Raw genomic sequence first — 17,018 nt, 5'->3', positions numbered from 1 at the left:
GTAAAATAGAATACTTTTTATCCTGAAAAAATACGAAGAAAAAAAATAATCTTAATTTTTCAGTTTTATCCATAGACGTTGTTCTTTAGAACAGCGAACACACGTTGGGTATTATTATAGGCCTAGCCGTATTTGAGTCCAATAGATATTTATAAGATGTTATTGTCAGAGTTACTCAAAATGGAGAAATAAACCACCCACGCGAAGACCGACATCCACGCGGACGGAGTCGCGGGCGGAAGCTAGTGTATAATAAAATTATTACACAAAAAATACGACTGCGTCGTCCTTTCGCGATAGTTAATGCAAACTCAGCGTGATTGCATTAAGCGGCCCGCGTCGCCCGACCCCCCGCCAGTTCCCCTCTGTTTCTCTGCACAAGTACATTCGTCGCCATACTGTAGGAAATATGGTAATACTGTGACTATACTCTCATGCGTCTGACGAATTATCTCTTGAGAGGAAATAGTTAACCAAATTTGCACCTGGCTCCCTAACCATTATGGCCATGATTTTAAAAAGTTTGATAGTGATGATCTATGATTTAAATGCAGCCAAAATGATTCATAAATAAATAAGAGCTTACCTATTAAATAAAAAATAAAATTTTAACCTAACCATGTATTCAAATGAAGTAATATGACATGGTACAATAAAAACTTTTATTACTTTCTTGACAGGAAACAATAAAAAGATAACGTTTATTTATTGGCACATATAGTCAGGGATACATCGCCCATTTTTGCAAGTGATTACTATCAAGCTAATTTTTCGTGAGTAGCTTTATTTTGATGAGATGCCCAATAATTTCATGTACGAAACTCTCGATTGTGGTAGCAGGTATATTGTCCTACAAATTGCGTAATAAATATTTGAGAACCGTCAAATCAAAAATTTTTATCCTTGTTACCTCTGTAAGCTACCACTATCGAGAGTTTCGTACATGAAATTATTGGGCATCTCATCAAAATAAAGCTACTCACGAAAAATTAGCTTGATAGTAATCACTTGCAAAAATGGGCGATGTATCCCTGACTAAGGCTACGCGCAGACATACAGCGTTCTGCGTTCCGCGTTCTGCGTTCTGCGTTCGTCAGTTCTGCGTTCTGCGTTCTAGCGCACACAGGAGCCGTTCAAGACATTTGCGTTCTATTTCGTGACTTTCCGCACGAGAAACATGTCTCTCGAAAGTTCATCTTCCGAAGATGAAGCCTTGCTTTTGTGGAGTCTAGAGGAGTCAAAAAAAAGTAGAAAATGCTGGGTACACCCTATCAACACGAAACGAGATGATATGGGAGAATTTAGTATTCTTATCCCTGAGCTGCTTCAAGATGAAGAGAGATTTTATATTTATTTTCGAATGTCAATAAATAGCTTCAATGAGTTACATGACTATGTAAAATCTGAAATAGAAAAACAAGATACCAATTGGAGAAGACGGACCAGCCATAGCGAGAACGCGAGTTCTTTGTAATTCTGTACAGAGAACGCGAGAACGCAAGCGTTCCGAATGACCGCCGCGGTCTAATTGCGTTCTGTGTGCGCCGGCGCTATAGATCCTTCACATTACAAAGAACGCGGAACGCAGAACGCAGAACGCGGAACGCAGAACGCTCTCTGTCTGCGCGTACCCTAATAGCCTCACATCAATACTCATTTCGCATGGCTCTAGAACTATAAGCGATACAATCTATTGTAGTTGACATTTATTTTTTCCTTCTCTTCCATTTTTTTCTTATCTTTTTTAATCATCTATCCCCTTATCAGCGATCACAGCCAATCTTACCTTAGCATACGACCCTCTGCCGATAACCCTGATAAGCTCGAAGTCCTCAAGCGAGTACTGTCTCTGCGAGCCGGGCTCCAAGTCCTCATTGCGCACGGGCGCCGCCACCGGCGCGGGCGGAGTCTCCGGCAGCGGGGGCTCCGGCTCTGCGCGCGATCTGGAAGAATATACGAGAAGTTGAGCGTTTCATACCTAACGAAAAAGAATTGTCTTAGCCATTCAAGTAGTGTTCCATTGCAACTTTTAGTATGAATTCCAATCGGCATTCACCATTATTCTGATTTAAACGAATTGCCTTATATCAAACATTCTTTGTACGTACCAGTTCGAAACTGGAACGAATATAGTCTTTTTAATTTACGTTGTTTATAAGGATTAGGTTCTCCGTAGGAAAACTAAAAATTTACGGTCCCAAAAATAATTAAATAAAAATAAATCCAAGCGTTCCGTGATCACAACTTATCTTGAACGCTACGTTGTAAGAAGATAATTAGTTTTTCAATGACTTGCACCCACATTTTTTTTACACGTATTAAAATACTAACATTCCACCCGCAGCTTCGCCTGCGCAGTCAAAGAAAAACCCGCATAGTTCCCGTTCCCGTGGGATTTCCGGGATAAAACCTATCCTATTTCCCGGGGTAAAAAGTAGCCTATGTCCTTTCTCGGGTATCAAAATATCTCTATACCAAATTTCATGCAAATTGGTTCAGTATTTAAGGCGTGATTGAGTAACAGACAGACAGACAGAGTTACTTTCGCATTTATAATATTAGTATGGATGTTCTCAATTATGTGTCTTACCTGACAGACGCCGCCCGTCCGAGGGTGCTTTCTCCATTCGCGTCATCCTTAACCTCGATGGGGTCCACGTGCTCGTTGGAGCAGGGCTTCTGCACGAGCTTGTGGCACTTCTTGTGCACCAGCAGCTTGCACTGGATGCACTTGAAGCCCTGCCGCCCGAGGCCCCATATACGGTCCTGGCAATATGCGCAGAACGCTCTCTGGAAGTATATAAATGGTTTTTTAGTTTAATATTTACAATAATAGTAGGACTAGAGACGAAGGTCGCGGACGTATTGATGCGTAGGAATCGGACATAAGGAAAAGGGCCGTGGATATCAATACAAGATTTTTCCCCTTAAAAAAAAGTAGAGACGAAGTAAAATTCGTAGCTATGTAAACTTTTTCAGAATCGATATCAGACTTGATTGAACGATATTTTTCAATATAAACAAGGCTTTAAAACATTTTTTAGATTTAAAAGATTCAGCTGTCTAGACTCTCAATTTACATATTGATTGATATGCAAATTTAAAAAAGACCGTTCACACGCGAAGTTTGTAGATTAAAATAATAAAGTATTGGACAATGAATATGCACATTAGGTACCAGGGCAGCATAAGTGCAAAACACTCACTCTATTAAACCGCTTCGCCTGGAAGATGTGACCGTTAACGCGGTAGAGCTTCCGCCACCGGCGCGCTCCCCTCCTGTATATGCTTCCTGAAACAAAACGACAGTTAGTGACCTCTTGCAACCTTATAATTCCCTGGTACTTTCATATTCATAAAAGGAAGAATATTAATTTGATGACTTTTTATTTTATTTACGAGCCTACTTTTAGCTTATTTTTCACGTATGAGTTTATGATTATAATTTACTTTTGTTATCTACCTACTAATAACTATTATAATATACCTAAACAAAATAATTAAACAGCATTATGAATAACATTCTTTGTAGAGCTAACGTGAAAACACATCGCTTTTACTAGGTATTACATATTTCACTTTATAGTTTTAAAGTATTATTTTACTTAATTGTAAGGAAATCTAATCAAATCTCAAGCAAAATCTTCGAAACCGCGTGTACTTATAACTCTAAATCACCCGAATATCACATTTCTATCCCCACAGTAAATTAGCAAGGCCAAAATAAACTACAACATAATCATCATAATGAACTTCAAACAGAAGACATTAACCAGTGTTCCAAATCTCTTTGCAGTGCATTCTGTTGATATTATTCGCAGTGTATTTGAGGAGAGTATTGTTTGTGCTGTGCTTAGCGTTAATCAGATTTGCATCTCGTGAACCGACCGTCTTTTCTTAATCTTGTAATGTCTCATATGTTGTGGGAGTACTCCAAGTTTGTATACGGCTGTGAACGTCTGAACGGTGGAATAGTTACTAGTATCGAAAATACCATTTGAATTATATTAATTATAATAATTTAGAATATAACTAGCGGTCCGCCCCGGCTTCGCCCGTGGTACATATGAAAAATAGATGTTGGCCGATTCTCAGACTTACCCGATATGCACAGAAAATTTCATGAGAATCGGTCCACCCGTGTCGGAGGAGTATGCAGACTAACATTGTGACACGAGAATTTTATATATAAGATTTACATTGTTATAAATTACATGTTGCATTATTCTTATGTCAGTCTTGAAAAATATTTTACTTACTTTATACTATAAGATTCGTTCAGTGTGTTTATATTGAAACATTAAATAAGAGTTCAAAGTTTCACTTCCATTCGTAACTTAACCAAATAAAAAACTAACAGAAAACAATACCGTAAATTATTCATTTACAAATCCAGAGTTTCCACCATTGGATATCGTTTTAACCTTTTTAAATCACAAAACAAATCACACCTGTTAAATGTTGCAGCACTTGATAAGAACAAGACATTGGTTGGGCACGGCATGGTCTCCACTGAGCCATTGCCTATCAATAGATATTCCTATCTTATCGAATATCGACTTTAACTCGTTAATAATAAATCAATTTCTTTTCCAAACACTCATATCAGGGACTGTCATAATATTCGTGTAATTCGATTTATTTTTATGAAGCTTATTATGAACGTCATTATTTTGAGAGAAATTTTGATGATTCAAGGTATATATATTTTTAGAATTACTAGAGTTTTGATCACATAAAGTCTTGATGATATATGCTTTGAACACTTAAACTGTTTAAGTTGAAAGCTAGGTTTAACAGTTACATGCCAGGAAAGTACAATGTTTTTCTCTGATATTTTACATTCAAATCTAAATACAAGATAATTACAGAGTGATAAAATTATTTCTATCCGTAGTGTTTCTTAGACTAGATACCATTACATATAATTTAACTGCCAGCAACTGACATGAAATCCAAACCATCAATTAACAAGGCGAATGCACAGCTATCGCGTTTCCCATCTCGAGACATTTATCTTGCAAATTTCGATTACTCCCCTCCCTAATAACATTCATGACTCTGTAAGCAGTGGAGCCGTGTGGAAATATTAACGTTTGTCTTCCGAACACGAGGTAGACAAATTCATGAATATATTATATTGACGATTGGAATGCTCAAATTGTGAAGCTTTATTTAGCTCGAGTAAAGTGTTGTCCGCATGAATTATTAATAATATTTAACTTATTTGTAACTAGCTTTCCGCCCGCGGCTTCGCTCGCTTTGTCTAAATCTAATAAATTATATACTAAAAACTTCCTGAATCACTCTATCTATTAAAAAAATCGCATCAAAATCTGTGGCATAGATTTAAAGATTTAAGCATATATAGGGACATAGGGATAGAGAAAACGAGTTTGTTTTATACTATGTAGTGACAAGTATTCTGTTATATAAAGCACTAGCTCTACACCCGCGGCTTCGCCCGCGTTTTCAAAGAAAAACCCGTTCCCGTAGGATTTCCGGGATAAAAACTATCCTATGTCCTTTCTCGGGTATCAAAATATCTCTATACCAAATTTCATGCAAATTGGTTCAGTAGTTAAGGCGTGATTGAGTAACAGACAGACAGACAGAGCTACATTCGCATTTATAATATTAGTATGGATTTTAAAAACCGTAATAAATAAGAATGTAAGTAACTTATATAACCGAATTAAATATTACATGTAACAGTTTAGTTTATTTGCAATACAATATTCCATTACATTACTTCCAAACATTTACTTGACTATAAGCTCGACACAATAAGCCGGGCCAATAGATTGAGGTCCATAGGTTTATTCACGTGTTTAATGGCAAAATATACGAAACAAATCTATACAAAATTGAATAAAACCCACGCGGCAAAGTGAAATAGAGCGAAAAACATTTCTTATTTGTTGTGATAGTCGGTAACGATACAATATACGTATATATACAGTATTCACACAAAGTTGACTTTGACCTAGAATACGTGACATTTTCTCATTCCTACCACTTAAATATTAAATAAGCGTACACCTTGAATAATTCTAGTTTCGTAGCACACGACGGTGCGAGGAAAATGGCTCTTATAAGCTAACAATCGTACTTTTGCGGGCTGGAAACGTTGGAAACATCGTCGTTGGCTTCTGGAGCGTGGGAGGTACCTGCTCGTATTGTGTTTCTAAGAACTGCTGTATTGTTACTATATGTATTAGGTTCTCGTTACGTTCTATTGATAAACATCTTATTTTATTTTCGTTGGGCACAATTAAATAAGAATTAATGGTTACCATCATTAGTGGTTTTATGTGAAAGTTATTTTCGTTTTTGAAGAATAATGTACATATTAACTTTAGACGTTGTTGATACGTGATATAAATAGGGTAGTATTATAAATTATAATGTTACCTAGCTCCTCGGTTCGACTGTCAGGTTTTGTGATTTTTTTATGAGTAGTATGCATTTCACAATAATTCTCGTAACAAGAATGCGAAATATGCTTGTGTATTAAGTATTTCCACTACTCTATTACTTCTACTATTAATTCATATCTTTAAGTTAATTTTCGTGCCGTATGGAATTTAGAATAATATAAAGTTTCAGTCTATATTAAATTGTTTATACTCACTGTCTTCACCAGTACAGGGCATTCCCGGCGCAGCCGGTACATTAGGGAACACTGAAACAATTAAATTATTAAATTAGTAAAAAAAAAAAACGACATAATAAATAAATAGTTAAGTAAATAATAGACACTGGGAAATGAAGTTGCTCTCTATTCTTCAAAGTGTAGAAGCTCTACATTGCATTATCAGTGGTACTTTGCAAACTTTGTGGTAGCGACAGGTAACTTCATGTGTTTACAAGATAGACGTTAAGTGTTCGAATATTTACAGTGCTACGCGAAGATGTAGAGCCACGTAGAGCTATGGTATTAAAAATGTAGAATGTTGCTCTATCTATTAATAGAGCTAGGATATTTTTGAAGAGGTAGAGCTGGGCTATAAGAAATATCGTCTTCTAGTTTGTTTGTAAATATAGAGTCTGTAAATATACATTTTTATTCCGCTGCCTAGTTTTGAATCCCGTAAACGTTTTGATCCAAACTCAATCCGGTTGAAAGCAACCCTATGAATGTTTTACGTTTAATACTATTTCTTTTAATGTTTACAAAAAACAACCTTACTTTTATTATTTCTGGATTTTTAACTAGAGGAATAAATCTTGATGATTTTCAAGAGGACTTTCTTCAAGTTTTACAATTTCTCTCAAGCGTCGATGTAAAACCTTATTTATTCTCAATTTTTATTACATTTTGCATCGTATTAATTATATAATTAGGGCATGACGTGACATTAAAACAGCGGCTATGGAGTTTCTTGCCGGCTCTTCTCTATAGATACTGCTTTCCGAATAAGTGGTAAATGTTAAAAATATGTTATGACGATTCAAAAGTGCTTTGAAAAGAAGTCTAAATTGAATAAATAAGTGTTTGAGTTTGAGTTTTCAAATAATTTCCGCATCGTTATTTAATTAGCTACGAGTAAAGTTCATCTGTATTTATAATATTTATCTTGCTTTCGAATAAGCAAACAAACTGATGGTTCAATTGTTCTGTATTTGTGTGTACATGAATATGTTATGTGGATCAAATTATTGAATGAATAAAAAAGTCATTGGATCATATAAATCGACGCATTGCATTGCAAATAATACAATAAAGACAATACATACTTGAATATATTCAAACTTTAGATAAATTTCGATAAGTTTGGTATGTTATTCTAATCATAATAAACTCAATTTCATAGCAATAATTTTAACGACCTCAAATATAAACAATCAAATAATATATTTTGGGTAGACAGGTGTTGTAAAACAATAAAAGTCACAATTTTATATCAATTTATTTATTTTTTAATTGCCAACAACTTCTTCCTGAAACCACCCTAACAAAACAAAATCAACTTTCCCTTCTCTACCGAACACAACTACAAACTAAAATTACATACCACGACTATTCCTGCAATACACCTACGACAGAAAAATCGACCAAAAAGGCCAGACAAGTTTACGTTCTTACAAAATTGCATTCCGTCAACAACGAAGCTTTCAAAAAGAAATCTTCAAGTGACCAAACGTTTCACCTCTGTAATATCGAATGCTCACAACGGATAGGCAATTACTGCCACCATCCGACCCTCTACGTACAGGATTTTTAATTAGACCTCAATTTTGAGCCTTCCGTAAGTCTTCGTTATTGAATACCGGAGTCCGTACGGGAAAGGGGAAGGAGCTGTTTTGAATATTACGAAACGGTTAGCTTAATCATTATTCGCCTTTGAGTTTACAATAGTTGTTCAATGTATTACTAGAGAACTGATCATTTGGTTGTAGCTTTGTATATTGGCGAGCATAAACCACCGAATTCTAACGACAGAAGAAATAGACGTGAAATGCATCTGCTTCATATCCTAAATTCAAATTCAAATTATATTTATTTGCAAGAATGTAGTTATAAATAATTATAGATATTTTAATTACAATATTATGTGGCTAATACATTCTACCCATCGATTGGGTGTGCAAATATTAAAAAAGAAAGTTCATTAATCTAATTATTTAAATGTAGAAAACGGTTTTAAAATAAATAATAGTCAAAAATTCAACAAAAATATGTAGTACACATTTTCAAATTTAAAAAGTTAATGACTTCACCGCTTTATCACATTAACCTCTTTCGGATCCATACACTTTATTAAAACAGCGAAGTATCATTGATTTATTTAAAAAGCTTTGAAAAAACTTCAGATAAATTACTGCATGTGTGTTAGTGTGATAAATTGACCCAGATACGTGTAGTTTCGGGGAAATTTTAATGACCGAGATTGTGTCGCGCGAACCTCGGTCAATTATAACTTGGTGTATTAACCCGATTATTTTGTCCTTTGTCGTGCTATTTTATAACTCATTATTAAATGACTTTTAGCTGTGTGTTTATATTTAATACAGTTAATGAGATTATTATTTTAATTGCTACACGTGTACACATGTTATAATCAACGAAGTATCTTTTTTGAAGTTAGATATCAAATAAGTGCACACGTGCATTGAAATAAATTATTTATTACTGCTTTTTGTGAAGAAAACTTTAAAGAGAACTGTAGTTTTACCATCAATATCTTGAATAAACGTGTCATATATTATATTCAGAAGTAACTATTACTCTAACATAAAGTAACTATTTATCTCTCATTCAATTGTTTTCTATATAAAGGGCCGATTTTCAAGATAACTGATAATTAGTTAAAAAGTTCAATAGCACGGCAAAACTGTCCTTTGATCAATAATCAAAATTTAATTTATTTCAGTATAGTTTAACATTCGAACCACACATGAAGCGGGGCTACACAAAACTCTTCTCAATATAACTAAACTCCCACACCCGCTAATCAACTAGTAACTGGACAGTTAATTACGCTCACTCAATGCATCCGTAGTTAGATAATAGCGTGGAAAATTCTCTCGTATTTCGGTGGGCATTGATCCACGAGCGCCGATCCGCTCACAAATCCAATGATGGTCAGCTTACATACTTCTACGAATTCGGGGACAATTTATGGAACCTTTTGTTGATTTATTGTGGAAAAATTATGGTGCATCGTTGAATGAATCGATCGAATTATAGATGTAGAGTTAGGGAAGTCTATTGCATTTTTATTGGATTAAGATGTCTGTAGATTCCGTACGTATGAGCTTATGATGTTTCTATTAATAACAATAACATTAAATTCATAAAAAATATATTGAAACGTTTTTTTGTCTGTTATTGTATATATTTTTTATAAAAAAGACCTGGACTGGTTTCTGTCCATGTTTCTACAATTGAAATTTGATACAAATAGTCGAAATGCATCGAAAATATCCAGTCGAATCATATAGTTAATAGCGTTGAGGTGTAAATTCTCACAACTAAAGGGAAGATTCACGAGTCACTACACTTGCCGGTCATTTCGCTCCAGCAGCTGATGGCCAGATACCATTCTGTTTAATGTGACGAATAAATTTCGCAGGACTGAGGTTTTATAGTCATAAATTAGTATGGTTATTAATTTTGTGGTTAATCTACGTATTACGATTGAAATTTAAATTCAAAATTTGGACAGAAAAAACCGTGTTAGTAACACTATTTATAACTCAAGAACGATTAAACCGACTTGGCTGAAAATTGTTGTGAATGTAGCTTCAGAACCAGGAGGTGGATATAGGATAGGAAAACATACGACCCGGGGCGATCAGCTGGTACTAAATAAGTTCTAGTTTAATAAACAAATATTTGAGTTTGAGTTTGTCATTTTTCTCAGAAATAATAGTAGAAGAACCTCCCTTTTCTAAGCATGAATAAAAGCCATATTTCCGCATTACATAAGGTAACATTTTATTTATATAGGGTGTTTAATATCTATCACGGCAAGCCAAGCTAACTCGACTAGAATACTAACTACAGAGGATTTACGAGTTCAATATCACGGATTATTACCATCAAACACCATTTGGATATTGGCCCGCTATCTGATGTTTATGGAATTGTGTTCAAGCTGATGTATTTATGTGCCGTTTTTGAAACTTTGTTGGCTTTTGTCCTAAATGGTATGAGGATTTATCTACTCTAATACTGTAGAGAGATTGATTTATAATAGTAGTAGTATGTTCGTTATTGAGAAACTTGAGGAAACTGCATTTTTGAAAATTCTTTCACAAGTGAAAAGTTTCATTATTCTTAAAAGTCATAAGTTATATATTTCGCAGTGTTTATCAATTTAACACTGCCGAATATAAATATTACAAACAAACGCGTACACGTTTTTATGATGAATGAATTCTAGATGTAACAAAAACGAAGGATGTATTAGACGCTGCATGTAAGTCTAGCGGTGACCTGCAATGTTTTACGGCAAGTTCGCCTTTATTTTCAAATAGATCCCCTCCACTTCAAGGTGAGCGCTAAACTTACGTGCCGTGACCAATATTATGTGGTATGATCAATTATTTATTACCTAATAGATATATAATACACCACATGTATTTTTCGACGTTGAAAGGAGATTGCCCAAGTGACTATGGCACTTGGTATCGCAATCAAACTTATTGTGTCAAGATGAAATATAGCTCAATATAAAGCTTGAAGTTAGTACTTTTAGAAACGATTAAAGTTTTTATTAGGGATGTAACGATACATGATTTTGCCGATACGATACCGATACCGATATTTGTAGTAATGTATCGGCGATACCGATACCGATACCGATATCGATGGCTTGGTAGAAAAATAAATAGTGAATTATGCATAAAAAGTTACCAACATTTAACAGAGACAACTGTTAATCGTATTCTTTTAAATAAAAATGCCAAATCAAAAAACAACAAAACCATTTATTTTAGTATTATTATTTTACGAAGTCAGTTAAACTTTAAGTAATACACAGTATACAATCAGTACCTAATAAAAGTTTACTATAATTGGTAGAGTTTTTTCAGAAAACAAAGTGCGCACGCGCGGGCGGCCTCCCGCATCGTTCATTGGGCGCGGATTTTTGAATTATTTGATATCAAAAAAATTGGTTGTTTGTAAAGTAGGTTTACGATCGAGATGTTTACGTGATAACATAATGCAGTGGCAGCGCTCGAGATGAAACGGGAGATCGGTCCGTCTCTCTCTCGTTATACCTGCGATCGCGCTCGTTAAGGTTTTGGTGTGACACAAGTTTATGAATATGTCACCCGACTAAAACGATTTTAAAAACGTTATCACGTTAAAAATTAAAAAAATTCAAAATTATTTATTTTTTTCCTTTACATAAACAAATTTGTGATTGGAACACTCCTAGTAAGCAATTAAAATGCTTGTGTCAGGAGGTTCCGCTCTTCCTTAACACTATTACAGAAACAGAAATAAAACAATATGAATGAATACAATGCAAAAACATAAAAGAAAAGAAAGAATTTAATAAAAAAATATCGGTATCGGTTGATTTATTATCGGCGATACCGATATATCGGCTTGCCGATATATCGGCCGATATATCGGTATCTGTATCGGTATCGTTACATCCCTAGTTTTTATGTAAATAAGCCGCAGTTCGCGAGAATAAAAATAAAACAATAGTTTTATTCAACGCTTCAAAAAATACTTTATCGAGTTTAAACTAACGATGAACGTTAAGTTTTACATTTATTACATAGGTAATATTTTAATTTACAATACTAATGTGAAAAGTTAATCGTAATAAACATTATTTCAAAATAAATAAATAACGTCGAACACATTCATTCAACATTCATTTCAAATAGAAACAACATATGACGCAGGACGCTTGCAAGAGAGATAGATATATGTGTCAAAACAAAAACTTTTACTTTTATTACTATTTATTCGGTATAATAACGACTTAATAGTGATAAATATGATCATTATAAATACAAATAGGAATTAACAATATCACGAACACGTGACACAACTAGTTTTTTACCGATTCCATACGTGGTCATACATGTTTCAATAGAATAACTTTTACTATTATTTCAATTTATCCGGTATAATTAAGACTTAATATTGATACATATGATCATTATAAATACAAATAGGAATTAACAATATCACGAATACGTGGCACAACTAAAATTTTACCGATACCACCCGTGGTCATTCTCCTTTATTCAACGTTAACTATAAAGATGCTTAAAACATAGCTCCAGCACAAAAAAATAAAACAAAACTAACAAATGAATTTGTCAGACGATGTAAAGGAATTTTCTTGAATGTAACTGCAGTATGAAAAGCTCAAAAAATATATATAATACTACCAATCCATGCGTAGTGCAAAAAGCAAATGTAACGTGTAAAAATAAAGTGTATTTTTTATAAAATAACATGAAATACGAACGTGGCGTGTTGGAAATTGGAATTTTGATATTGAATATCTAAATTGGGCTAAACGTGTTTGTTATTGAATTTCCAATTTGATATAAAAGTGTACAAACGGATAAACATTAAACAATTGCGAAGCGAAATTATTCATAGTAGTTTTGCGATCTGTTATTGTCAGAAAAGTGGGTATATTTTTGTTTGAATGCACATTGACCACTTTGCAATCTGTTTTTATATTTAGTATCGAAATTTTCTTAATTCTATTGTAGGCATACCTTATTTTAAATACTGCTATGATGAATTAATAAGACGCATATTTTCCGTTAGTATACTGTAATATTAGTTTAAAAACTCCATTCAAAATTAATCACTCAATTAGCGAAGTAAAATATAATAAACCCTAGACCCTTCACGTTAATAAAGAATATAATTCATAATAAATTACACAATTACAAAGTTACATTGCTTTACATAAAATATTTAAAACGTCCATTCAACGGAGCACTTAAAGTTTCTAATTAAACACCTCCAAATGATATTCTCTCATTGCATTCAAAGTTAATAACAAGTTTGCAGTAGATAATTGCATTGAAACGTAGTCCCGTTCGGACAACGCGAGCGTGCGGGCGACAAAGAATAACGAAAACTTTTTATTGCATTTAAAAAAATCCAATCTCTATTTCAGACTCGGAAACGTTGAATAAATTAAGCGGAAAAATTAGAGGTAATTCCCGAGAATAGGGAAAAGAAAGGAGAGGCTTCTGCAATTAAAAAATAAATTATAAAAACTGTAATGAGGGCGACTGCTTCTAAGAACTGCTTGAATTATTATAGTTACAATGTAATAAGGAAAGTTGTACAAACGTAGCATAACATCAGCTACGATAAGTGCTACGGCGTAGCTTATGAAGTTAAGTAGAGACGTTAAATAGAAACAGCACTTAATAAATATAAAAATATACAGAATTTTACATATCTCATAAAATAACAAGTAGACAACCCTTAGTGACACAACATTCAGATGTTAATAACTAACCTATACACAGCATACTTTCACACAAAGATTCTTTTAAACTATCAATAAAACTCTATTACCATAGAGTTTCTAAACGCTCTTATATGCCTCTCCCAACAAGTATGTGTACATATCAGCGAAGGGACATTAAGGGCGATAAATTGAAAAACATTCCACAAGAACGGACGCCTTTGCCTCGGCCGTGAGTGGCGGCCTTTTCACAACGAATGAGATTGGACCCGACGCCGGCCTCTCACCGTGCTCTCTTATTTATTTCTTTCCATTGCTCTATTTCTATCTGAAGGTTCAACAATTAAGCAAACAAAGAACTCCATTGTCGTGACGACACGGCGCTCATTTGTAATAAGTGTCGTTAATTTGTTTTGTGATGAAATTGCGTTATTATTTAGACGTGATAGTCGTCTAGGAATTTGGATTGTATGGAGTTTGAGATGAGAGTTCTAGATGACATTATGGAACTAATTGGATCGCTTTCCCTTTCAAATATTATTAATATAACCTGGATCTCGAAGTATTATCATAATTGGAAAAAAAAAACAGATCTGATAATTTATAGGAAATTAAAACATTTTTCGTCTCATATATTGTCTTAAACTGTATAGGACATAGGAATGTCATATAGAATAGCACTTAATGTTAAACCAACACATTTAACACTATATTGTATTCAGTTACATAATGTTGTTGTAACTAGATAGCTATCAAACCAAGGACAAGGCTTAACTATGCATAACATAAGCCAAATACATATATGCCAAACGACTAAAAGCAGAATACATGTTACATGTACATAATTGAAAGTCGACCAAATAAATACATTAGCGCTCGAGATTGCCTATGTGTCTTCTTATATCAACAAAGAATAATGAATTTCCTTATGGGTGCTCTATTTTTCATATTTTTCCTTTTATCTTGCTATGAGTAAACATCGTGAATCATTCATTGTAATGAATGTTTTATATCAAATTCTATTTGTTGTATTATCCATTGTTCAATCCCTGTTAAAAGTGCCAAATAACTTTCGATATATTTTCAACTACATTTAATAAAATTTATTTTATTTGTTGTTGTTGATGTTTAGTCTTGGGCTATGCTTAACTTAAATTACTAAATAATATTTCTGTAATAAAAAAATGCTATTTTTACATTAAACTTACGTATTAATAGATTATCAAAAAAGTTGTTTGAGTTTTGAAATATCAAAAAAGACTCATACGAAACCTAATATTAATAAGCAACTCGCAAACACATCGAGGCGTGTTAAAATATATCCTTACATGTATAGATTGCTTGTTTCGTATTCAGAAGAGTGAGGAGTAAAATGATCGATGGCGACACACGACAAACAACACACAGCAACATATTGTTTCATAAATCAACCGATTTGATGTTATATATAATAAACATTGATATACGAACTTGGAGAGCTTTGAACAATATGACAATGTTAGTGAAAACATACGCTGTATACATCTTCAGTTGAGTAAGAATGAATTGTTCTTAACTCGAAACATCAAAGTCGATGTACGTGATACCTTTCGATTGAGCCTGTTCAAGTACTTGAATGTCTTATAGCAAAGCTTCTTGAAGTATTGTATAATCCTATACTAAAGTGTGTAGCGATTTCGATAGCCTTTTATTGTTGAAGTGACAGTGACAGTGACAAGTTCTTTAGCAGCGTTGAGAGTAAAATTTCAAGGTCCCGTCATGGCAATACCGTCACGTCATAGAGTAAGGCGACGATTTTGGTATCTTTGACTGTATGTTTTTTTTGTGTTTGTTACCTCAGAACTTACGACTGGTAAAACAAATATTGATAATTTCCTCTCAACTCGATATTTCTAATACAGCAACTAAAAATTTTCCTAAATATCCGCCTCCGTTTATCAAAATAACCAATGTAAATGCGACATAAGGTCGCCGACCGATCGCTACAACCGTTGGCTGATTCGGAATTAGGTTTTTAATTAATCGTTCCTTATAAAATTCCCTATCAAGATCCGACCCTAATTCGTTTATAGCACGATATAATGGCAGCCATTCGAGAGCATATTATACAAATAGCATTAAGCGTGAGCGAACATTACGATTCCCTAGCTTATTGTTATATTTTTATAGATCCGTTACAGGAAAATCAAAAGCCTTATGATATGCTATAAAATGCCTAGATAAAAAATAGCTTATCAAGAAGTTACAAAATTCACGTTGAATAAAAAGCAGTTTTCATTACTTCAAAGGCAGATCAAACCTCTTATTAATATATAGTTATACGTACGTATTATATATAAATACATTTTCATCATCGCAATATATGTATAATTTATTGAGTTTCTATTTCGAACTACGAAGTAAAGTTAAAACTTAAAACCCAAACTAAAAACGAGCGCAATCACAGTCAGCAGCATGTCCGAAAGCTTCTTGAACTTTCGAATTTATTAACCGCGCTTACGCTTATCTCTCGACTTTTTCAAGCGCAATATGAAAGACACTCGAATTTACTTCAGCGTTAATTTAAATAATGGTATTGGTTCAAGGTATCCCCGACGACACTTTAATACCCGTCAACTAAAGCATTTCAGCAGCTAATAAATAGGTTTACTTTAACAAGTTTTCTTTTAACTACCCCGGTTGAAGTTTCGTGCCGCTCGGTGGTTTTCGGCGAGTCAATTACTCTGTTTGCCGGCCCGACTTGCCGCTAACTTGGAATATGTTTTTGCGAAGGAAGGGGAAGGGGAAGTATGGAAAACAATGTAAGTTTCCAAGTATTATGATATACCGCTGTTTCATGAGATGAAAGGGCGAAATGTTACCGACGCGTAATGATACGTTTGATGTGAAAAAATATGGAACAACTTGACATGGAATACGTTGTGTATAACATTTATACATTTTTTAAATAACCAAATAATACGCACGACTGTCTGTTTTATTAAAACATAGATCGATATTGCTATGCTTGTATTTTATAAGTTATTTCAGGGTAAATTTGTGCTTTGACAAATTTGACAGCATTGCTTTTTAAATGGCCTATAATTCAAACGTCTTAGA

General features: G+C 33.9%; 1 protein-coding gene across 7 annotated transcripts in view; it reads right to left on the bottom strand.

Annotated features, from left to right (window-relative positions):
- Positions 1–17,018, bottom strand: part of aPKC (protein kinase C iota type) — a 193,236-nt gene that overhangs the window by 11,266 nt on the left and 164,952 nt on the right. For all 7 annotated transcript variants that reach the window (XM_090111667.1, XM_090111662.1, XM_090111664.1 and 4 more), the window contains 4 exons: positions 6,635–6,685; positions 3,207–3,292; positions 2,591–2,790; positions 1,787–1,943 (listed from right to left, as the gene is read on the bottom strand). In XM_090111667.1, coding sequence (XP_089967793.1) covers positions 1,787–1,943; positions 2,591–2,790; positions 3,207–3,292; positions 6,635–6,685 — 494 coding nt within the window. The remainder of the gene's footprint in view (positions 1–1,786; positions 1,944–2,590; positions 2,791–3,206; positions 3,293–6,634; positions 6,686–17,018) is intronic.

This window comes from Colias eurytheme, chromosome 17 (assembly GCF_061535395.1).
Source record: "Colias eurytheme isolate Ceu_HAF_F1 chromosome 17, ilColEury1 Martin Lab GWU primary, whole genome shotgun sequence".
Taxonomy (NCBI): domain Eukaryota; kingdom Metazoa; phylum Arthropoda; class Insecta; order Lepidoptera; family Pieridae; genus Colias; species Colias eurytheme.
Note: the sequence above shows the minus strand (reverse complement) of the source record. Positions and strands in the feature narration are given on the sequence as shown.